At 38.6% G+C, this 26320-nt stretch overlaps 1 protein-coding gene across 4 annotated transcripts in view; it reads left to right on the top strand.

Moving 5' to 3' along the window:
- The window catches only part of prd1 (pruning defect 1), a 256253-nt gene that overhangs the window by 12901 nt on the left and 217032 nt on the right, over window positions 1-26320 (top strand). For 3 of the 4 annotated variants that reach the window (XM_067150110.2, XM_067150109.2, XM_067150111.2), the window contains exons 2-3: window positions 4804-5008; window positions 11583-11770. In XM_067150110.2, the coding sequence (XP_067006211.2) occupies window positions 4804-5008; window positions 11583-11770 (393 nt within the window). The remainder of the gene's footprint in view (window positions 1-4803; window positions 5009-11582; window positions 11771-26320) is intronic. The other variant, XM_067150112.2, reaches the window with a different exon arrangement.

Genomic DNA, 26320 nt, shown 5'->3' with positions numbered 1-26320 from the left:
ACCTTTGACATGATACTGTGTAAATCATCACCTGTTAACTTGGACACAGGGAGAATATGAACTACTTCCTTCTTTGATGATAAAATGCTCTGGATCATAAATACATGTGCTGATGTAGCAACATTGGTAGTGTTAGCACATGAGCCTACAATGTTCCCTCCCTTGAAGTCCATGTATGGTTTAATGTGAATTTCATCTACCATCAATGTTACAAATTTGTCATTCTGTTGAAAACCTTGAACTTTCTGTTTTATATATTCCAGAAAATATGTAGGGTTCTGTTCTAATATTGCACTACCATTCAGACTGGAACATACTCTTTTCAAAGTATTAACATGTGGCAAAATTAAATTACTTCTATGTCTCATAAATTTGTAAGCATAAGGAGAAATCAGTTGGAAGATTGAACAAATAACAAGAAAATCATTATCATACTCCCTTTTGTGTTTAGGAACTAAGGAAAGTTTTAACTGTGATTTTATTAAATTAAACGTGGGGTCATCGTCCTCGGTGATCAATTCACCCACTAGGCCTAGAATTAACTTATTCGTTGTATCTTTCTGCACACTGTTACACTCATTCCCTGTAATGTAGCTATGGATTTTGTAACTAAAGAATGTACTTCATTTGTGTTGGTAATTTTGTCTACATTAGAAAATTTACACTGCAATAAAACCCCTTTAGAATACACTTTTGAGGTCATGTCCTCTTCAATTATTATATATGCTATGCAATGTGGTTGCTTTAACTTATCCATGTACAGAAAAATTACTTGCATTTCCTTCACAACAGTACACCAACCATCAGGTAACATCAACATGTTTATTTTACTTTTCAGTTGTGTTAGATTGTGGACTGAAATTCTGTCTGTGTATGAGGCATGACTGTTGATACTATCTTCAATTGCTCTGTTTATTGATTCCCTCTCTATTCTACTTCTCTTTTTGTCCGGTTCTTCTCTTGAACTGGCAGAATGTGAAGATAAATATGATGAACAGTTGGGAAAGATACAGGGGACTGCATTCTCTGACAGTCGTGGACTTGGAAGAGGAGCAGTTAAAGATTTTCCTCTCTTTGAATCAGTAGCAGTTACTTCTCACAAAACATCACTGGCTTTGAAATGTCTGTGGCATACCTATAAAATAAGATACCACTGTGAGCCAACTTCATGCATTTACAGAGTGAATAGGCCTACATATGTAGGCACGTAGTTTAATGTGTATAATAAATCTAATTCGGGTAATAATAATAATAATGTATCCCTTGATTGTAAGCTAACATAACCTCATATCTTACGAGAGTAAACATACCTACATATCACCAGTTGCTGCATGTAGTTTAATACCTAATAGGCCTATGTGCATTATGATTATGTGAGAATGTAAAAGTCACAGTTACTCACCACTGAGTAATTAGTAACTCTGTAATCTTGTCTTGGAATTGCACGTAACCGTCTCTGCTGCATAACCTCATCTTTCGGGAACTTGAACACATGGACTTTGTTATCATTATTGTAATTTCCCTTGCAGTTGGGCACACAACACTTTAGCACCATTGTACACAATGATTCGCAACTGGTACAATTAAAATAATTAAACTTCTACATAATTGCACCGACATATGACCACACTCATTGCTTTCTTAACACTGGGAAGGTTCAAGCTTGCCTCCCGGTAGTGACGTCACGGTAGACATGCGGAACAGTTGTGAGGCCTTATTATCTAGGTGGTGTTGCAGTACCACTAATAGCATAGATATCATGGGAATTAAATTTTAGGCCTTCCCCTAAACTACCATTTTCCTCAACTTGGCAGGTTCGATCCTGGCTTAGTCTGGTGGTATTTGAAGGTGCTCAAATACGTCAGCCTCGTGTCGGTAGATTTACTGGCACGTAAAAGAACTCCTGCGGGACTAAATTCCGGCACCTCAGCATCTCCGAAAACCGTAAAAGTAGTTAGTGGGATGAAAAAAGCAACATTAAAAACTACCATTTCACCCAGCACGAATAAAATTATTTATAGCCTAGACTGTGGTGCCTTATCCTAAGACTTTACACACGTTTTCATTAAATTCTGTTCACCCATTTTCTTGTGGTTCACCGTTGGTATGGACTAAGCAACAAAAGCTGAAATTCATCAATAGCTCTGTTATCATTGCCGGTATGGTAAAACTCTATAAGACATAAATGAATGGATATTGTAATCTTTATAACTTTTGTTATACGTAGTATTTATCAGTCGGATGACTAATAACATAGATTTATGATGAAATGAAATGGTGTATGGCCTTTAGTGCCGGGAGTGTCCAAGGACGAGTTCGGCTCGCCAAATGCAAGTCTTTTGACATTACGCCTGTAGGCGTTTCATGATAAGGATGAAATTATGATAAAGATGACACATACACTAAGCCCCCGTGCCAGCGAAATTAACCAGTTATGGTTAAAATTACTGACCCTACCGGGAATTGAACCTGGGACCCCTATGACCAAAGGCCAGCACGCTTACCAGTTAGCCATGGAGCCGGACATAGATTTATGATAATTTAAATTAAATTTTAGGCCTTCCCCTAAACTACCATTTCACTCAGTGTGAATAAAATTATTTATAGCCTAAAGCATGGGTTTCCAATTTGTAAGGGCCACATTTTAAACCTTAGGCATGATCGCGGGCCACACTATAAAATGGGCCGATTTTTGTAAAATTCTACAATTAGAACATAGGTACCATTATGAAATAATGTGCATAGTTCACTTTAAATGAAGGTTTAATCATTTTAATAGCTTGAAACTCTGTTTTACAATTTCATAAAAGAGTGAAATTAAAAATAAATGCTATTATACCCAGTACAACTGAATTTGAAGAAAGAGCACCCTACAATGTCAGTTCATTGAATTAATATTTGACAAATTACAAAAAGGAAAAAAATAATACCTAAAGACAATCTAAAATTAATAATGTAGTCAAAACAAAACTTAAAGAAGGACAATTTAGTGGGAATAGTGTGAAAAGAACAGTGATATACAGTTAAAAGACCCTAAAATCCCAGCAGTATACTTCCAGGAGTACTGCTCTGAAAATGTCTTCAAGTGTGCAGCACTGTGTACCAGCCAGTACTACCAGTGAGAGAAGAACGAAGAATTGAAACCTCTTCTCACACCAATGGCAATTAAAGTATTTCGTGGTATTCATTGCATGCTACATTGCATAAAATATCCAGTGAGGTTTACATGGATCCCATAGCCATTTGTGTGGGCTTATTTTCCACCAAAGTTTGGATTTTATTTATTTTTTAATCAGAAATAATCTATTCAGACCATGTGAATACTTAAAAGCAGGTAATAATATTAAAGAATGAATTAGTTCTGACTTGTGCCTATAAAGGTTATAAAAATTAATACATTTTTGAACGAGCTATGAAATATTTCTTGCAAATTTTTTCACATTTTGTAAAATATTCTTTTAAAAGCCCTCGCAGGCCACCATTTGGGGACCCCTGGCCTAAAGTGTAGCAAGCACCTTATTCCCTGTCTTTACATACCAATTTTTATAACATTCTTTTCAGCCTTTTTCCCGTGATGCGTGTACATACAGACAGACAGGCAGACATAGAAGACGGAAAATTAAAAATTGCATTTCCTTCCTACTGCAGACAGAACTGATACTAAAATGCCATTCTTTTTTTAATTCTGAGCAACGTACAGACAAAACTCTTATTTTATATAAGATTTATATAGATAACCAAACAAAGTCCAAAGCCAACTTACAGCAGTCAGGTAATTGCTGGAGGTCTAAAGCCAACTTACAACAATCAGGTAATTGCTGAAGGTCTAAAGCCAACTTACAGCAATCAGACAATTGCTGAAGGTAATGGACACCTAAGACAAGTACTAGAAAATTTCCATAATTTACTGAAGTGACAGTAGAGGACTAATACATTCATTATCTGTTTATATTCCCGGTCTAGAAAGCCAGGAATAACGGCCGAGAGGATTCGTCGTGCTGACCACACGACACTTCGTAATCTGCAGGCCTTCGGGCTGAGCAGCGGTCGCTTGGTAGGCCAAGGCCCTTCAAGGGCTGTGGTGCCAGGGGGTTTGGTTTGGTTTTTTTTATCTGTTTATATTTGTTCATAGCATCACCTATTCATAAACACTGACTAGTTTGTGCAACGTAAACAATGTTATATACTGTATATATGCCTACATGCATGGTTTAAAGTGATTTGGTATAATCTGGGGATATTCTTTGTTTAATAGTGCATATTTTTTACAGATTTGTTGGTGTTATATATGATATTTTGAACTTGTGTGTTCGACAGACTAAAAAACTTTTAAGTTGCATTTCTTTTGAGATTTAAAATGTGGCAAAATATGGGACAATTGCTGTCCTGCATAGAAATTGCCTGGCACATGGGTCGTTTAGCATGAGTATGGTAGTGTCTCCTAAAATACGGGGTAATCCTGAAAGTATGATTCATGTTAAGGGTTAGTTACCTTGATAAACTGAGAAGAAACTAAAACTATATTTATAATGCTTGGAGGATTAACATTCTAATCTAATTGTAGAAAATCTGCTTCTCTCATGCTGGGTTTTTCAAATTGGGACCATAATTTTCTAATGAGTTTTATACTGTGTATATTTGTATGCTGGAATCTTGCAGTTTTTCTGACCTATTATATACCACCAACACCACTACCATCACCTTCACCTTTGATACTACTTTTCATTTATACCTAATTGAACACCCCCTTTTGTTGCAAACTCACATTTCATCTTGGTGATTTAGTTGGAACTTTTGCTCCAGATCCAGCAGTATGGAGTTGGCAACACAGTTCTGGGTAGTGACTCTTGGCTGGCTCAAACATTGTGTCGTCAGTTAGACCTAGCTCTGTGTCATGGACTGAGGGATCCACAACACAGTATTTGGCCTTTGGTACGTGACTTGAGCCATTCGGATACTATTCACGTCATTCGAAATCTGCAGCATGTTAATTCTCCGCTGGATAGAGGTAAAGCATTTCTTTGCATTTTTTTTTTAATTGTAGGGAATGAAGGATATACATTTTTTAAGTTGATCAGTTTACTACTCAACATTGATTTTGCTTACGAAATTAAATGTTCACTCACATTACATTGGACTATTTACAATGGAGTCATTATGTTCTTGCAACTCAGCTTTTCAAATTCATACTGTTCAGTGGTTCAGTACGTAAAATATATCAGTGATGTTAGGGTTGCACACAGTGAGTTTGCATTTTGGAGATGGTATGTTTGAATCCCACTGTCGGTAGCCCTGAAGATGGGATTTCTGTGGTTTCTCATTTTCACACCAGGCAAATGCTGGGGCTGTACCTTCATTAAGGCCATGGCTGCTTCTTTTCCAACCCTTTCCCATTCTTACTGTACATTACTGAAAACCTTCATTGTGTTAGTGTGACGTTAAACCACTAGCAAAAAAAAAAAAAAAAAAAAAAAAAAAAAAAAAAAAAGTCAGTGAAACAGATGTGACCTGAAACACACTTTGCACCATAGTTGATCTCTCAACAAAAGAATCTTCATGTAACTTGTGCAGTGTATAAGTATGAGGGTAGATAAAAAAAAAAAAAAAAAAAAAAAAAAAAAAAAAAAAAAAAAAAAAAAAAAAAAAAAATGGCGTATGGCTTTTAGTGCTGGGAGTGTCCAAGGACAAGTTCGGCTCGCCAGATTCAGGTCTTTCGATTCGACGCCCGTAGGCGACCTGCGCGTCATGATGAGGATGAAATGATGATGAAGACGACACATACACTCAGTCCCTGAGCTAGCGGAGTTAACCAATTATGGTTAAAATTCCCGACCCTGCCGGGAATCAAACTCGCGACCCCTGTGGCCAAAGGCCAGCACGCTAACCATTTAGCCATGGAGCCGGACGGTGGATCAGTTATAAACTGGAATTAAAAATGTATATTTCAGAGATTCAGTCAAGAGGTGGTACAGCAACATGCCGGTTTTCTACATAATTTCCTAATTTAGAGAACACATTTTTCCCATCAGATTGGCAGATTACTTTATTCTGTCCTCAATGAAAGAATGAGGATGTGTTTGCAGCTAGTTGCATTGTAAATTGCTGTCCCCACAACATCTCTTAGAGTGGTCCAAAACAAATGGTGATTGCAGAATGATAAACCTGTGCTGTAAGAAGGGTGTTCCAGTGGTGTGCAGTGAATTTCTCCCAGTATCAACATCATATATGATCGCCAGGCTATTTATTTAAAAACTTTGGTATGTACAGTGTTTCTAGACTTTTACAGAAAAATATATACAGTATTTATTCATGGTACAGTTCCTGATGTGCTAACATCTGGTGGGTCAGACCCTCTGTAGAACTGTTAAGTTTGACATGTAAATCTGTTGACTCCACCAGATAGTATCTCTTACAATTAAGTCCTCAGCGTGGTAAAGTTAGTTCTAAGCATGGTATTTAAATTTTCTCATATTCATGCAAGACTTTGTTCAAAGCAACATCACTTTGATATTATTTTACAGATTTCAATATACCTTTACAGGCATGTTTAAAAAACTGTGTTCTTTCAGAAAATATGACTATCTTACCTTAATAGTTTAGTTTGGTTTGAAATATCTTGAAACCTCCCTCAGTGCAGAGACGCGCTTCACAGTCTGGACACCAAAATGCTGTCTGTCTCCGAATGTTCTACTTGTAGCACGCGACACATCACCTGTTTGGCCTATTTCCCTCAGTTGGTGGAATCCTCTCAGGGAAATAAATGCATTTCAGAGAGACAAGATATATTTTTGTCCAAAGAATGATGCCAGGTACCTTCCTTTCAAATGAACGTGAATGTTCCACAAGCAGTGTCTGGACAATGTCCATTCTAAAACTTCAAATTATCTGTTCTAGATTCTGGTGAATTTCTCTGGCAGGTGATCATTACGTTTCGAATTGCAACATTCATTAACCTCCTGACTGATTTTCAATCCCTCATTCTGGAATGAAGTGGTAATTATAAGTTCCTAGCTCGGATTCTTTTCTCAGCATATATATTAGTTTCATAAACTATTTAACTCATCCATATACATACATACATACATACCTGCCTACATACATCTTCATAATAGAACGCAGCCACAATCCTCTATTTGTAACTAGTTCAGTGGCCTCGTTTAGTTCTATACCTCGTATATTTAAATCGTTAGAAACTGAGCCTAACCATTGTCATCTTGGTCCCCCTCTACTTCTCTTACCCTCCAAAGCAGAGTCCATTATTCTCCTGGGTAACCTATCCTCCTCCATTCGCCTCACATGACCCTAACACTGAAGCCAGTTTATGCGTACAGCTTCATCCATCAAGTTCAATCCTAATTTAGCCTTTATCTCCTCATTCATAGTACTCATGTGCTGTTGTTCTTACTTGTTTATACCAGCAATCTTTCTAGCTAGTTTCATGTCTGTTACTTCTAACATATACCGAGATCGATAGCTGCAGTCGCTTAAGTGCGGCCAGTATCCAGTATTCGGGAGATAGTAGGTTCGAACCCCACTGTCGGCAGCCCTGAAAATGGTTTTCCGTGGTTTCCCATTTTCACACCAGGCAAATGCTGGGGCTGTACCTTAATTAAGGCCACGGCCGCTTCCAACTCCTAGCCCTTTCCCGTCCCATCGTCGCCATAAGACCTATCTGTATCGGTGCGACGTAAAGCAACTAGCAAAAAAAAAAAAAAAAAAAAAAAACTTCTAACATATGAATAAGATATCCCGAGTCCCCCAATCTTTCACTCCCATAAAGCAAAGTTGGTCTGAAAACAGACCGATGTAAAGTTAATTTCGTCCGGGAGCTGACTTCCTTCTTACAGAACACTGTTGATCGCAACTGCGAGTTCACTTCATTAGCTTTAATGCAACTCGATTCAATCTCACTTACTAAATACTTGAAATTCTCAAAATTATCTACCTGTTCTAGCTTTGTATCCCCAATCTGACATTCAGTTCTCTTGAATTTCTCAATTTAGTCTTGGAAAGATTAATTTATATACGACACTCATTGCACCTATTTTTGACTTCCAAGATATTAGACTGCAGACTTTCAGCACAATCTGCCTTTAAAACAGAGTTGTCAGCATAGGCTAGACTGCTTATTACATTGCCACCTAACTGAATCCCTTCCTGCTACTTTATAACTTTCAGCAGATGATCCATGTAAACTGTGAACAACAAAGGTGAAAGGTTACAGCCTTGTCTAACCTCTGTAAGTATCTTGAACTCATTCTACCATCAGTTTTCACTGCAGCCTAATTGTCAGCATAAATGCCTTTGATTGATATTAATAATCTACCCTTAATACCATAGTCCTCCAGTACGGCAAACATCATTTCCCTCGGTACTTTGTCTTATCCCTTCTCTAGATCTACGGAACATAAACATAACTGCCTGTTCATCTCGTAGCATTTTTCACTTACCGGGCACATACTGAAAATATGATCCTGACAGCTCCTCTGTGGTCTGAAACCACACTGGTTTTCTTGTAACTTCCTCTCAACCACTGATCACACCCTCCCTCCCAAGATGCCAGTGAACACTTTGCCTGGAATACTGATCAATAATTTACCTCCATACTTGTTGCAATCCTTTCTGTTCCCTTGCTTTTATATAGGTGCAATTGCTGTTTTTGTCCAATCAGAAGGTATCTTGCTAACACTCCATGCTAATTTTTTCATGCTATGAAGTCATTTCACCCCTACCATACCAATATATTTCACCATTTCATGTCTTATTTCATCTATTCCTGCTGCTATATGACAATGGAGTTTATTTAACATTCTTTCCACTTCATCAATCGTAATTTCACCAACATCATTGTACTCCTCCCCACGAGCTCGGTTGTTTGCAACATCACCAGTAAGATTTCCTTTTACGTTGAGGAAATTTTAAAAATATTCCTTCCACCCTATCCAGTGATTCCCTGGGATCTATTATTAGTTCGCCTGAATAACCCAAAACACTATTCGTTTCCTTTTTCCCTCCCTTCCTGATGTTCTTTATAACTGTTCATTAATGTATTACTGTCTTGACCTAGCCTTTCCAGGTTATTACAAAAAGCTTCCCACAACTTCTTTTTGCATTCAACAACTATTTGTTTTGCTCTGTTTCTTTCATCTACATACAATTCCCTGCCTGCATCAGTCCTTGTTCTGATCTATTTCTGATATGCCTTCTTTTTCTGTGTACAAGCTGCTCTCACTTCATCATTCCACCATGATGTTCTCTTTTCCCCATCTTTACACACAGTTGTTCCTAGGCATTCTCTTGCTATTTCTACCCGTATGCCACTCTTTCTCTTTATGTATCCTGTACTTGCTTACTGTCCACTGTTTGGAACTTTTCACTTATTATATCCACATACTTCTGTCTAATTTCCTTAGCCCCGCCTTGATCCCCTTCCCTTCCTTCCCTTCTCTCCTCTCTTCCTCCCCGCACCTCCTCCTCTGGGCTTTGGTAAAATCTGATCCACTCCACTCCTCAGTCATGCTTCATATCCAGCTTTGCTCCACACGTTGCATCACGAGGTGATTCCCATACAACATATGTCATTTAAGTATATTCTTCCCCCTAACATAAATCTTTCTGTCTTAGCTCTCATTTATCCAGATCATCTGTATGGTCCGCATTGAACTGTGAAATCCAACCACCTTCTAGTTCCTACAAATATATTTAGACCTCCATGCGCAACAGTCATCATCTTTCAAGTCAAGATTCTTAAACCAGAAGAGCCTTTCAACATCATGCATCGCATTCATGTATACTGAATATGTGGATATCTTGAGAAGACAGCTTAACTTTGGCTCAGTTGAACTTTGAATAGAAAGCAGCATATTTAAGGAGCCAGCCTTAATTGAACTTCTATGCATCATCCTTAACCAGCATTTTAAAAATCTCTACCAAAAGCAACTTTTTAATGTAGTGCAGCGCATCAGCATTTTATGGATCTCTATCAAACAGCAACTTTTTACGTAATGCATCTCTTGAACCTTACCTTAATTCATACATGGTATGTACATATCATTTTTATGTCATTGACATTGCACTGTGTCCCAAATTGCTTGAACTTTCAACAGAATTTATTTTATGTAACCAGTCTTAACTTCAGTTCTATGAGTTGTGCATACAGTTTTTTAAGACCTTTGTGTCTATACATTGTTTATTTTCTTCAATATATTTGTGTGATTTGCTTTAAGGCTGATGATGACCTACAGTTAGGTCGAAACTCGTCCCTGAACGTGAATATAATGTGAAACATTGTACAATTTGTATTGAAAAGGTGGACCTTAATAATAAAATATTTAATTTCTATTGTAATCATAGTTCAGTACAGATCAATCATTATGAAATTTATATCTTTTAAATAGCACGCTGGTAGCGACACCTCTGCAAGCTTTCTTGTGTTAAGCCCAGTGGAGTGCCGACATACTAGGGGTAAATTGCATCTTCACTTGTTATATATGCCCTCCCAGGCTAGCATGACCAAAAATAAGGCTTCCATTTGAGATAGCTAAATAAATTTCAAGGAAAATCAATCTTCAAAAATTACCATTGTTTCACCATGGTGCGGCATAGGCATAAGGTGCGGTATCCAACCGATGAGCCCATGCCGCACTGGAGTGAAACACTGGTAAATTTTGACGATTGAGTTTCCTGTATTTTATTTAGCTTGAGTTTCCTGAATTTTATTTAGCTATCTCAATCGGAAGCCATATTTTCGGTCATGCTAACCTGGGAGGGCATATAAAGCAAGAGAAGATGCAGTTCTCTCCTAGTACTTCGGCACTGCATTGTGCTTATCACAGGAAAGCTTGCAGTGGTGTTACTACCAGCCTGCTATCCAGCCAGTGTCTTGGCAATGTGCGGTATCCAGCTGATGAGCCCATGCTGCACCGGGACGAAACACTGGTAATTTTTTATGATTGGGTGTCCTAAAATTTATTTAGTGTATGAAGATGTGAATCTGTCCTTGTACTTTTGTTTTTTCATGTTTTTCCTTGTCTTCTCTTTCTGTTGCTTCCCCTTTCCATACAAACTTCCTCTTTTATATAAATGTGTGGAGCAGGTATGTAAGGCATTGAAGTTGAAGGAGTGTCTTTCGGTCTCAGACTTGAATTTTCTGCTCTCCAAGCAGAATGATGCTGTAGTTCAATAATTGGTCTATATATATATAAATTTCTATGAATTTCTATCCTGTAATTTTACGTGGATTTAATGAATAGTTGGAAAGTATAATAAATTAATTGAAAGTTAAAAACAGTTACGATGATCCCTAAGGAAGTACTCTTCCTGACATGAAACATTGATCGTACTGTATTATGAAATTACTTTTGATTTTCATATTTATAATTAAAAGTAGATGTGTCTTGAAATTTAACAGTGAATAGACTGCTGTGAATTTCAAATGATTGGGACTCATTGTTTGTCGACTGTATTTAGATGAGCTTGTTGTTTAAAGTGGCATAACATCTAGGTCATCGGTCCTATTTAGACTAATGAAGAGTTACTGTATTATTTGAACTCAATGATAAGACTAGATTATATTTTCACAGGACGTGCTTGGTTGCGTTACACATTGACCGAAGGCTCATTGCCCAGTTATCTCGAATGTTTGGGGAAAGACAGTGCCACATTACGTCGCCATTACTCATCACAGGCTTTACTACGAGATGTGGCTCGAACTCAGCAGCTGCTCACTCTTTTGGCAGGGCTGGAACATGTGCAATTTAACATCAGTATTGTGAGTATAAGTATTATGTGCTAAATGTGATAAAATTAAGTTCCACTTGACTATTTAAGTTTCTTGTAACTACAGTGATCAGATTATTTTACAGTTTTTCTTCTGAAGACTTTACTTTGAAAGGAAACATTTCATATTACACAAGGTGGTCCATCTAAGCTTTTTCACCTCAAAGATAATCTGACTAATTGAAGATAAAAATGCGCAGTTTTCACCTTAGTGAATAACAATTAGGGACACATGAAAACTATTCAATATGAGTCCCTTGTTTAACTATTTCATCGCTGAGATAAATTCTCTTTTGTAAAAGCCCTGTGCTGAATTATTTTTAATAATTTACTTAATACATAAAACTCGGAAATAATATGGGAAAAACCAGAGGGTTCTTGCCTGCTTGTCATATATTTTTATACTAAATATGGAAGGTCCTAAACTGATTTTTCTAACACAAAATTAGCTATATGTTGCGCAGGAAATTCAAGGTTGTCCAACATAAAAGGCCAACAATTGAACAAAAATCGAGCTAATAATTAAAAATAACAGTAAAATGCTCAATTTACATGTTTCAGTGGCTACAGGTGGTCCTAGCTGTCCACTTCCAAGCACCGATATATAACTAAACTGAAGACAATTACTTCAGTAGTGTCTGAAATTAGTAAAAATGTATCTAAATTTTACGGTAAAATATTATTTAAGATAAAACACTGAGAATGCATTAAAAATTCCTATACATCTTGGATTGATATCAAAAAATGGTCCAGACCAGTTAATCAAGGGTTGTACAAAACTGGTAATTCCAAAACTGTGGGTAGCCTACATTTTTTTTTTTTTTTTTTTCAAATCGCATGTCTTCTTTGGAAGTGTTCATTCCCACGAAACAAGTTCATCTCCTTCAGTACCTTACTAGGGTATGGTAGTTTCTGAAGCAGGGGTGTACACAGAGTCCAACGTCGCATTTTGCACACCTATATCTACTTTCTTTCCTCTTTTTCTCACCAAGCGTGGTGTTTGAACACACATGACAGTACCTGGCAGGAAATCTCTTCTTCAGGGTGGGTGGTACAGGGGAAGGAAAATGTCTTTGTCAGTCTAAGCGGCTTCTCTTTCTCATGCTTTGCACAAGTGGTTGGACAACTTCTGTACTTTCATTATAATCTGTGTCATCACTATAATCATTATTCTTGAAATCACTAAAATCGGAATATTCATCTTCCGATTCTAATGTGGATAACACTCTTACAACCTCGGATTCGGTACGATCGCGCGCTTTACTGGCGGTCGACATACTGTAGCTTACTCATCCCCGACTCGGGCCTCACTGCTAGCTTGCACGCCGGGCATGCCGCAGAGCAGCTCGTAAAGCAGAGTGTCGTATTTATCTCAATAACTCATGAATGAATCAACAGATTGTCATTTTGTAAGCTCCTATCTACTGCAGAGAGATGCGTGTATCCGCCCACGGAGTTTAAATGACTTCTTATGTCAACATTGGGAGTATTGCGTTGATAAAGTCAGAAGAATGTCACGCTCGCAATATTATGGACGCAGCAGAGCAGCGGTTACTCTCCGCGCTGGCTGGAGCGCAGCAGTGAAATGGTTAATAAGTACCAAGGCAGCTGTACCAAGTTGCTTTTCTTTAATGGAATTGTACATTTTTTGTTTTTTTTTGTTTTTTGGTCATGTACATAGTAGTTCATAGACTGCTACATTCAAGGATGCAATTATTTCTACAGTTAATTATATAAATTTCATTATTCGTCCGTATTGAACCAAGATTACAATTTATTAAAATTCGTATCCACCTTATTCAATACCAAAAATATTGTTAAGATGAAATTACAACATGTATATTTATTTTATCAGGATTAGTTTCGACGCTTTATATTGCGTTATCATCAGCTGATATACACTGGAAACATTGGCAAACATATATAAGTTTATCTACGTCACACACATTATAAAAACTAGGATAAAGATTTAAAAACCATATTATAATTATACTATTTTCGTGTCCATATTGTCCAAGACTTGCAATTATTAAACTTTGGATTGCTAAAATCTGATGCAATTTGGTTTAAATAATCATTAAAATTAAACAAAACTAATAATAAAATCACGATCTTCTTAAAAACATTCACTTTGTTTTACGTTTTTTTAAAAATGTTTTTGTAGAACCATATTAAAACCATTCAATAAAGTCCTCAGGCTATTGCCATGTAGTGAACATTATGTCGCAAAATAAGGTTAAACAATCTTCTTAAATAACATTGACACTTCAAAATCTTTTAAAACCATATTAAAATTATTCTATGAAATCTTCAAAATGTTGAAAAGTGGCGATCGTGAAAAGAGGCGGACTCAGAAGCCGGTACTTTATGAAGTTACCAATTATTTCATTCTCAGTTCAATACGGACCTCGTGAGATCACTGTCCTTGCAAAAGCAGCGTGTAGCTAAGTGAACCTTGTTGTGTCTGCGGAATGGTTTTAATATGGTTGTACAAAAACATTAAAAAAACGTCAAACAAAGTGAATGTTTTTAAGAAGATTGTGATTTTATTATTAGTTTTGTTTAATTTTAATGATTATTTAAACCAAATTGCATCAGATTTTAGCAATCCAAAGTTTAATAATTCAAGTCTTGGACAATATGGACACGGAAATAGTATAATTATAATATGGTTTTTAAATCTTTATCATAGTTTTTATAATGTGTGTGACGTAGATAAACTTATATATGTTTGCCAGTGTTTCCAGTGTATATCAGCTGATGATGACGCAATATAAAGCGTCGAAACTAGTCCTGATAAAATAAATATACATGTTGTAATTTTTTTTTTTTACTCTCCCCATTGACCTCAGCACGAGGTACAAGTCACATGTAGGTCTTTTCTTGACTGTTTGGCTACTAACTCTTGATGGTGCCAAATGAATGCTGCTATTCACCAGTGCTTCATATGTGACTGCAGAATTAATTGTATCCCTGAATGTGGTGGCCCATAAACAACTATGTATGTAACAGAATTGGTTGTAGTTCCATTTAGAAAAAGAAGGCATGTTTAAAAGTGGACTGTGCACCATTTTGGGACTGAACGTTACGAAAGCAGAAGAAATTAATAATTTCATTTTCATGACCGCATTGTTCTCGAAATAAACTAAACTTTAAACTTATTAGGTCGTATTCGGTACATATTGAAGAGATGTTAAGTACAGAATAAAAATGGCTAATCAGGCACCAGTGCGATCTGAACCCACAACCTCCCGATTTTGCGTGAGTTGCTCTGTCCAGTAGAGCTATGATGACCTGACTGCCATCACACTGTAGAATGCCTGCAAGTCACCCGTTGTGGGCCAAGTGTAGGGACTCTTTCATTTTCATGCCCTTTGTGGCCTTGTTTAATCTTTGGCCAATGCATTCATTTTTCGAAGTGTCGGATCCCTCCCATTTTTTCCCTCTGATTAGTGTTAATAAAGGATGATTGCCCAGTTGTACTTCCTCTTAAAACAATAACCACCATCATTCTCTGTCTGGGAAGCCCATTTCTCCCAGGAAGAAGGCCCACCATTCCCTGTCAGTGAGCTCACCTTGTACTGAGGAGACAGTAGAGACTGAATCATTCATTATTGTAGATGGATAACAATAATAGTGGATAGTGGCAGCTAGCTGGACAAAAGAAGGACAAGCAGTTGTATTAATTTCATTGTGCCTTTCATCCCCACAGTGGCTCTTGGCACCTTGCCGAGCTGCGCCAACTGTTATCTGGATATACAGTTACCATAGTCTGTCTACAGGAATCACGCCTGAGCCCAGGACATACAGCTATGTGAGGATATCGTCTTTATTCCAAAGACCGAGTAGCTGTGGATAGTGGAATGGCTGGGAGCATTTGTATCCTAATTCAGTCCGACATCTTCAGTGAATTAGTGCTACTATGTACTAGTCAGAGGCTGTTGCGGTTTGCACTCCACTGTCCATAATGGCAGTGGTGCGCAACATGTACTTTCTACCCGACATAGATCTTCATATTCATAAGCTACAAGATCTGGTTACTTAGTTACCTCCTGCTTTCCTCTTGCTGGGAGATGTGCGTGCCTGTAACATTCTTTGGGGTTCTCTGTCTTCCTGTGCTAGAGAGAGACTTGTTGAACGATTGATCAACCAGTTCAAACTTTGTGTGCTCAACACAGGAAAACTTACTCACCTCAGCAGTGCACATGGCACATTTTCCCATCTGGATGTTGCCTTGTGTAGTTACGTGCTAGTTCCCCTGTTATGGTGGCAAGTACATGACAAGCTTTGTTATGGTAATCATTTCCCCATTCATCTAACTCTCTGGAATAATGTTGCTCGAGCTCGATAGCTGTAGTTGCTTAAGTGTGGCCAGTATCCAGTAATCGGGAGATGGTTTTTCTGTGGTTTCCCATTTTCAAACCAGGCAAATGATGGGGCTGTACCTTAATTAAGGCCATGGCCGCTTCCTTCCCATTCATAGGCCTTTCCTATCCCATCGTCGCCATAAGACATATCTGTGTCGGTGCGACGTAAAGCAAATAGCAAGAAGAAGGAATAATGTTGGCTATTTCACAAAGTGAATTGGCTGGAGTTTTCCAAATGCACAGTTATAGCTGATGAGGTCTGTTGATTATCACTATACCTCGGATTTGTAGGTGGTAATAGGTTAGAATGCAAAGTAATTTGGTTTGTAGGAAGTGTCATGCAACCCGTCGTACCATAATGTAGGAAGAGTAGCATAAATTCAAGGAGTTCTATAGGCTATACCCGTAATATCTATACAAAACTCATAGCATAACCGTTGTACAGTGTGGGGTGTACTTGGTACTGGCTTAAGTAAGTTTGCATTCTAACCTATCAGCACCTAATAATCCCGACTCTAATTATCATGTTTGCTCTATTAGAACTGCAGTTCTGGCTCCTGATGGGAAAACAGTGTAATGGATCAAACACCCGATATAGATAATTAAAACCAAGGCTTCGAAATTAAATGGAATTTGAAACCGAATTTAGATCTAAAAAAAATACTAAACTTAATTTAATGAGACTATCCCGGTCGTGAGGTATGAGGATACTGACCATTAAATACCATGTGGAAAAACAAAGGGAACCTACTAAAAAGTCAAATTATTTAACGATGTAAAAAGCAAAAAGTTTTATTCTAAAAAAATATGAAATTACATAAAAACGAGTTTTTATGTCAAAATTAAAAATTACTGACTAAGATTACAATTCAATACTACACTCGTGGACTTGCGATAACAGGGCTAACTCATGCTCACCAGAGTTGATCTTCTCGTAGTCTGCTTCCGTGGTTGATCGTTGTCGTCCCTCTTCCAACAGCATCATCCTTGTCATCTGCTTCATGGAATGGATTCCACCCTGAATCTATCGCTCCCTATTTTGCTGAGTACCAAAACCATAGTACCAGCCTTACAATGTGAAATTCCACATCAGAATTAATTGAATAGAGAGAATGGAAAACATCCAGTCCTTCTATATTATTTGAACTTGTCTCTCTAAATAATCTAAGTAAGTCTCTCAGAGCCGACAAGAAATGTTGAGTATAAGTACATCGTAAGCGATGCACTCAAATAGCAGAGTTGGATGCAGAATACAGAATGAAGAAGAATGGTGAATGATCTTCACCACGCCGTGTAGATCTATATAAATCCTCTTCAGATTCCCACTTCCTCCCTTGGTGTCACATGACATCTCGTTCCAGTGAGAGCCGATATACGTCACTACCCTCTTGATATATAGATGAAGTGTCTGTCCTTGACAGAAAAAGCCCCCTGATAGCATGTGATATGGGGTAATTTAGCATCGCAACAACGAAATTAGGTAGCTTCCTCTTGCTGTTGCGTACGTTTCCAAGAACCATCCAAAATTAACCTTCCTGGACTATTGCGAAACACCAAGTAGCCTGTTAGCGCAAGACCTATTTTGACATTACCACGGAATATTCTAATATATTACAATTAAAAATTATATCTCATTCTTACGTACAATTACATAAATGATGATGATGGACGTTAATAATGAATAAAATTACATATGATACATGATACATATACAGTATATATACAATTAATTCGGGTGGGTAATCAAATTGTGTAAATGTCGTGGCGACCACGATTATTACATTCGCCCCCCTGATTCTGACATGCGGAACACATAATGTCAGAATCACTCACAACCTATTTATATACAACATAGAAAATACACTGGTTTGTCATACATCGAATCATCATTCACAGTTTGTCAAATTTACACTCCTCTCGACTTTAACATGCCAACTATGTATACATATATTTCAGCCTCCACGCTCTCGAGTGTTCAACTGTCCTTCAACTTCCATCAAAGATTCACACATTACACAATTACAAAAAAAAAATACCTAAAAAATACCACTATACACATCTCCTCTGATTTCTTCACACTGAAGCGTTCATCAGTTTTAAGATTGTCTTCACCAGATTAAAATGGCACAACAACATATAGCGCAACCACACGCTATTCCATATGTGAGATCATCATTTTACCTGGTGTCATCCAATACCAAGTGTATTCCCACACGACCCTACAAGCACTGTTACACACGTTCACCCACACGCCGTTGGAACATGTAACCATGCTACCGCAAGTCCTCTCATGGCACATATTCGCCTGTGATAACTCTATTTTACAATAACAAACTTTTTTTACGTAGGTCTTCCTATTGGGCAAGTCTGAATTCTTTTACATTTACAAAAAATCATGACATCACATGCGCACCTATTGACATTACTCATGTGCGCAGCAGTACAGTGAGCTCACTCCAGACAACACACCACGACCCCCACATGTCTACAGACATAACCCGGAAAATCCACTTCTTACATACACACAGCTGATACACAAACACACCAACACCTCGAAATAATAACCAGGTTGACTTCCCGTTATCTACATTCTGACTACTTAATGGCTCAATCACGCCGTCTGATAGCATACATTGTATTTGCTCGTCTACTGCTTTGGAAAACTTGTGTGGAATGCCATAAAAGGCTACTATCCAGTACAGAAAAAGAATGCTCATACACATGAGTTCGGTCAGGTTTCACTGAAAATACATTAACGTGTTCAAGCAACACTGCCAACAACTCGTCTTCCCGTCCTTCCTCCAAGTAACTCTTGCTCACAGCTTCCCATAATGCGTCCTTTTGACCCTTATCAACCAACACATGACACAGAAAGAAGCTCTCACTAACTTCTTCTTCCCTGAAGCTCTCTCTAGCTTCCTCGATAGCTTGTGAAACCCTGACAACACACCCCATGGCACAATTACCCTGTTTCCCCTGAATATCACCCTCAAAATTGACTTTAATATGAACCTCGTTCCACGTTAAGTTAACCACAGCTTCTTTATAATCTAACTGTGCTGAGTGTGACATCAGCCAGTCACATCCCAAGATGATATTAAATACAAGATGCGGAATAACTGAACATATCTGAACCATAATAGAACCAGCAATACTTATAGGTAATGCCACCTGCTTACATGCTTGTTTGGACTTCTTGCCAACAGCATTGATGATATACGTACTCTTAACTGGCATTTCCTCCACATAAATACCTTGTTGTACAAAACTCATATACCACTCATAACTAACGCATGGTCTCTGACTACCTGAGTCAATAAGTGCCTGAACACCCGCCCCCCATACTTCTAACTTAACAATGGGATTAACCACTTGCTCCTGTTTATTAATATATTCCTGCTGTGGCTCAAACATTAAATCATCTCTTACATATAGGTCATACGATAACTCCATAACACAACTTTGGGTTATCGGTGGATACAGCTGAAATACAGACCCTGAATTACAGCCCGTACTTAGTTTAAATGTCTTACTTGGTCCTGACCGTTCGTCTCGCTAGTGCTCACATTCCTCTCCGCCTGTCGGTTACCTACTTGCTGATCCGCTCGTTGTTGGTTCCCGTTACTCCTAGGGTTTCCTTGAGTTCTATTTTCGTAGTTCGGCTGCCTACGGTTTTCCCTGCGCTCATACTGCGGGGCATAATCTTGCGCGTTCCCGTTTCTACTCTCCATATTTCCCAACCAATCAAATTTAGTTAGCAGCTGTTCCATCTCCTGAATAGTGCTAATTTTCTGCATTACCACTGCAGTTCTTACTCGTTCAGGAAAATGCCTGAGTAGTAGCCTTACTATGTCAATATCTGTCGCTATCCCAGCTAAATTCTGGCATATCATGACGTGAGCCAAGAAGTACTCCGTCATGGATACCCCCTCGTTCGCCATAAACTTACCAAAAACGACTCTTTCCTTCTCACGATTCTGAATTGTCTCGCTCCAGTATTTTTCTTTAAATTTATTCTGGAACTCGTTGAGGTCTTTCATACTGTTACGGTACACCACAAACCAGGATCTCGTTTCTCCCACGAAAGCACTGCTAATAATTTCCAAAACCTGCTCCCTTTCAATATACCCCTCATTTATGTTTCGCTCAAACCGCATCTGAATAAGGTTAAGGAAGTCCTGTGGGTTGGTTTGTCTCCCGTTAAACTTCGGTAATTCCTCTTCTCTTACGTAATTTCCTCCGTGCTTCACTCCATCACAGCTACCTTGTTTCTCTCGTATCTCCCGTCTCAGCTTCGCTTCTACATTATTGACTCTCTCCTCAACTTTCATATCTCTACCTTCTATCTCACTTAACATGGTTGTCTGTTTGTTTCTTAATGCTTTAATTGCACTTTCCTGTGTTTCTACTCTCTCCCTAGTTTTATTATTTTCCTTCCCAATAACTTCTAAAACTTCGCTTTTTTCCTCTACCAACTTCTTATCCACCTCTCTCTTATGTTGTTCAGTCTTCTCATTCTGTTCCTCTAACCGTTTATCGCAATTCTCACTCTTTTTTAACAGCTCGCTTATTTCCTTACTATGTTCCTTCATTTTCTTATCAGTTTCTGCTTTGTACTCTCTAAGTTAGTCACGTAGCTCTTTCTTAGTTTTCTCTAGGTCTGCCTTAATTTCCTTCCCCTGCTACTCTAATTTTTCATTGATTTTCTTCCCCTGCTGCTCTAATTTTTCATTAATTTCCTTCTGATGCTCTAATTTTTCATTAATTTCCTTCCTCTGATCTTTTAACTCTTTAAACATAGACTCTATAAAACCTCTTAACTCAGTGCTATTTTCTTCGTTGGTAGGGATAACCTCCGCTCCGCCCCCCCAATTTATTACCCTGTGAGTCATCATGTTGAGTCTGGTTATCCGTCTTATCTACTCTCATCTCCTCCAGAGACTCATCTACCATGTCTTTATCGTTAGTTGTTGAACCACCTCTAAGCACACTACCATCATGTAACATCATACCTTGCGTTTGATCTGCCAAGTTTTATTCTAAAAAAATATGAAATTACGTAAAAACGAGTTTTTATATCAAAATTAAAAATTACTGACTAAGATTACAATTCAATACTACACTCGTGGACTTGCGATAACAGGGCTAACTCGTGCTCACCGGAGTTGATCTTCTCGTAGTCTGCTTCCGTGGTTGATCGTTGTCGTCCCTCTTCCAACAGCATCATCCTTGTCATCTGCTTCATGGAATGGATTCCACCCTGAATCTATCACTCCCTATTTTGCTGAGTACCAAAACCATAGTACCAGCCTTACAATGTGAAATTCCACATCGGAATTAATTGAATAGAGAGAACGGAAAACATCCAGTCCTTCTATATTATTTGAACTTGTCTCTCTAAATAATCTGAGTAAGTCTCACAGAGCCGATAAGAAATGTTGAGTATAAGCACATCGTAAGCGATGCCCCCAAATAGCAGAGTCGGATGCAGAATGCAGAATACAGAATGAAGAGGAATGCTCTTCACCACGCCGTGTAGATCTATATAAATCCTCTTCAGATTCCCACTTCCTCCCTTGGTGTCACATGACATCTCGTTCCAGTGAGAGCCGATATACGTCACTACCTCTCGATATATAGATGAAGTGTCTGTCCTTGACAGAAAAAGCCCCCCTGATAGGAGCACGTGATATGGGGTAATTTAGCATCGCAACAACAAAATTAGGTAGCTTCCTCTTGCTGTTGCGTACGTTTCCAAGAACCATCCAAAATTAACCTTCCTGGACTATTGCGAAACACCAAGTAGCCTGTTAACGCAAGACCTGTTTTGACATTACCATGGAATATTCTAATATATTACAATTAAAAATTATATCTCGTTCTTACGTACAATTACATAAATGATGATGATGGACGTTAATAATGAATAAAATTACATATGATACATGATACATATACAGTATATATACAATTAATTTGGGTGGGCAATCAAATTATGGAAATGTCGTGGCGACCACGATTATTACAACATACCCTCATTGTCTGGTACCCCTCACTTGAAATAGGTCCCATGGTGGACTGATGAAATTGCAACAGCCATTTGCAATCATTGGCAGGCTTTAATTATTGGTATCCTCCATTGGCCATTCATATAACATTCAAGCTCCTACATATCAAAGCTTGTTCTTTGATTCAAGAGAGTATGGGAGCTACCTGCAAAAAGTGTATCTCTTACATGATGGCACATACTCAGTCATCACAAATGTGGACCAAAAAAAAAAAAAAAACTGCTGTATCGTCGGAGTAAAGAATGTTCCTTTAGTACTCGGACCCTCCATTAATGGAGATATAGTTCCGACTCCTTGCGTCATTGCAGATCACATTGCATCACATTTTATAGATATGTCCCATCTTTGGGAGATATGACCCTGCGTTAAACACGAGACAGAGGATCACCACCCTCTCTTTCACTTCCAGTGCTTCGTGTTCCTATAACATCCTTTTATGGCATGGAAAATGCAGAGTGTACTTGCACTGTGCAAGCAGATGGCTCCTTGGCTGGACAAAATCCCAAAATGCTCAAGCGTTTCAGTGATCGATCTGTCAGTAATATCCTCACCCTATTCAACAGAATATAGAGAGGAAGAGTTTCACTCGCAGTGGCATGAGGAAATTGTGATACCATTTCCCAAGTCGCCAATATGCCTTACAAATGGCCTCTGTAACCTATTTGAATGGAAGGTGAACCAACGACGTACAGTATTGTGGGCCTTGGAAGAGGGATGTCTCCTGACTAACTACCAGTGTGATTTTCGCTCTCATTGGCCTGCCATCGATCACCTGGTTAGACTGGAGAGTGCCATTCAGGAGTCCTTACTTTGGAAGGAGCACTTGATCCCTGTGTTCTTCGACCCGGAAAATACTTGAGTTACTACCTGGGATTATTGCCAACTTATGCCACTGGGGATTCCAAAGAAAATTTCCCAACGTTTGTTGAGAACTTCATATCCTTCTGTCTGTCCCAACTTAGTAGTGAGGGTATACTCTTAATGTTATGTTCAAGAAAATTTAGTCCCACAAGGATCTGTGTTCGCAAACACCATCAACAGCATAGTTGCCACTGCTGGGTCCACAGTCCTATTGCCGTAAGTAGACGATTTAGCTCTACATTTCAGTTCCAAAAGGATCACAGTTGCTGAGAGACAGCTGTAGCAAGCTATTAACTGAGGCAACAATTGGCCCCTACAACATTGTTTCTGATTTTCGGTGGCAAAAGTTTCAGTTATATACTTCTGTTAACATCAGAACTCCACTTGCAAAGTGGTGTCCTACCAGGACACCTGCATGTTCTGGGTTTCTTTTTTGGTGAGAGACTAATGTGGCAGCCCCACATTCATTGGTTGAAGGTCGCCTGCATGAAAAGACTTAACATGCTTACCAGGTGTATGCATAAGTTTTTGCTAGCTTTTGTGGTAAAGAAAACGTGTAATTTTCAAGGGAAGTTCATTTTTTGTTTATTCAAAATATTGGCCGTCGGCTTCTACACACTTTGCCCATCTTTCGGGTAAGTTATGAATACCATGCCAGACAAACTGTTAGTCTTTTGTGGCAAACTTTTCGTCGAGCCATTTTCCAACTTCCTCAAAATTTGCTGAAGCGCTTGCCCCATTGATGTGAAAAAGTGATAAATGACGCCAGGTCGGGGGAATACTGCGGGTGTGGAAGGATGTCCCATCCAAGGGATTTCAAGACGTCTTTCACAGGCTTTGCTGTGTGAGACTACACATTGTCATGAAACAAAATCACTTTGCCACGTCTTCTGGCCCATTCAGGTTGTCTTTCGATCATTGCATGATTTAAATTAATCATTTGTTAGCGATAGCGTTGTGCATTAATGGTTTTGCCAGGCTTCTTCTTCTTTCTCTTTTCCCTTTATGCCCTCGCAGGCGTCGGGTCCTTCAGCCACTTCCCATATGAAGTCCGATCCAGTGCCAGTCTTCTCACTTCTTCTGGAGTCTTTCCCCTCTTTCGTGCCAAGTCAAAGACGTAGGTGTCCATACTCCAGCCTCGGTCGTCCCCTCCCTCTTTTTCCCTCTGGTCTTGCTTGAAATATTTGTTTAGTTTTCCTTTCCTCTTCCATCCTCACTAGGTGCCCCAACCATCCAAGTTCCTTCTTTTCAATTAATCTGATCAGTGGTTCTTGGTTAAGACACTCTTCCCTTGTCCTAGTATTTCTAACCATATCTCTCCTTGTCCTTCCAACTGTTTTACACAAATACTTCATTTCTGTGGCAGTGAGTCTGCTCTCTAAGTTACTCTGGAGTGTCCAGCTTTCAGATCCATACGTCAGCACTGGAAGATATACTGATTTGTATATTCTCATTTTGTTCTTCTGGTAAGTTCTCTCTTTCCTATGATGGTATTATTAATATCATAATATGGATTGTTAACTTCATGGATTCTGTGATTTATTTCAGAATCCACTTCCCCATCTGCTGTTATGATGCTGCCTAAATATTCAAACTGCTGAACCTGTTCTAAAATCTCATTCTGCCACTCGATGTTAAGGTCTTTTTATTCTTTCCTAGTAAGATGCATAACTTTAGTTTTACTAACATAACTTCCATCCCTCTGTCTTGGAGTGTGCACCCCCATTCCATCACTGCCTTCTGTAATTTATTTCTATCTGTTGCCAAAAGTGCGATATCATCTGCGTATACTAGTGCCTGTATCCACACTAGTCTCCTCTTGAAATTTCCAACTTTGCATTTACTTGTTCCCCTCTTACATTGTTTAATAACTTGATCCATGAATATTATATAGAGTAGGGGACTAAGCCCGTCACCTTGCTTGACACCTCTTTCCATAGTAAATTCCTTTGAGGTTTGACCATTTATGCTCACTATACCTATAACCCTCCTGTATATACTTTTAATCACCCTAGTCAGTTTGGGGGTTATATTTGCCTTCTGTAAAGTCATCCATATCTTTTCTCTCAGTACTCTGTCAAATGCCGACTTCAAATCGATAAATGCTGCAAATAGTTCTCCTTCCCGATTTAGGATCTTTTCTGCTGCATTTCTCAAACAGAAGATCCAATCTTGTGTGTGCCGATGGGGTCTAAATCCAGCCCGTTCTTCTTCCAGTTCTTCCTTCACTTGTTCTCCAAGTCTCTTCTCTATTATAGTTGAATATAACTTCTGGAGAACTGATGCTAAGCAAATCGCTCTGTAATTATGACAGTCAGTTGAGCTTCCCTTCTTGTAAATGGGAACTATGATGTTCCGCTCCCAATCTTTTGGTATTTTCTCAGAGTCCCAAACCAACTTGAAGAGACCCCAGATCCATTTCTCTAGTTCTCTTCCTCCAAATTTCACAAACTGCGGGTGAATATTATCCCAGCCTGCTGCTTTACCAGTTTTGATTGCCTCGTGCACTTCCTTCAAACTAATACAACCCTCTCTCCATTGTTATCCTCTTCCATTGGTGTCATGCCTGCCATTCTATTGCTTTCCTTGAAGGTTTCTGAGTAATATTCGCTCCACACTTCCAGGATGTCATTTATGTTGGATTTCAGCCTGTTATTTTTATTCTTAATGTTTCTGATATTCTTTCCCCTTTTTCCCATCAAGCTTTTCACCACATGCCAGAACTGTCTTTGATTTTCTGTATAACTTTCTTCTACTTTCCTTCTGAACTGTTCACAGGATTCCTTTTTAGCTTCCTTGACTGCTCTCCCTGCTGCATTTCTTAGTTGTATATATGATCCTTTGTCTTCCTCACTTTCAGATTTCATATAATTATTTTTTCCATGCTTTCTTTGTGGTTGCAACCATTTCCTTTACTGTTTCGCTCCACCATCTTGTCTGTCTCTTATTTCCTTTGACTCTGCTGATCCCACACTCCTCTGTAGCTACCTGGTTAATTGTCTCTTTCATCACCTTCCATTTGTCTTCCACGTTCCACATACCTGTGTGATTTTGCTCCTTCTGTGTGAGTTTTTCGCTCAACTTATTGTCATACTCCCGTCGCTTGGAGATATCCTCTAAGACACTTTGACAATTTCATTTTTGTTGATTCTTGTATATATCTGAACCGGGTTTCCATTACCAATAAACAATGTTCAGTGTTGAGTTCTGCACTGCAGAATACCCTCACATCCATTACATCATAGT

This window comes from Anabrus simplex, chromosome 6 (assembly GCF_040414725.1).
Source record: "Anabrus simplex isolate iqAnaSimp1 chromosome 6, ASM4041472v1, whole genome shotgun sequence".
NCBI lineage: Eukaryota > Metazoa > Arthropoda > Insecta > Orthoptera > Tettigoniidae > Anabrus > Anabrus simplex.
Note: the sequence above shows the minus strand (reverse complement) of the source record. Positions and strands in the feature narration are given on the sequence as shown.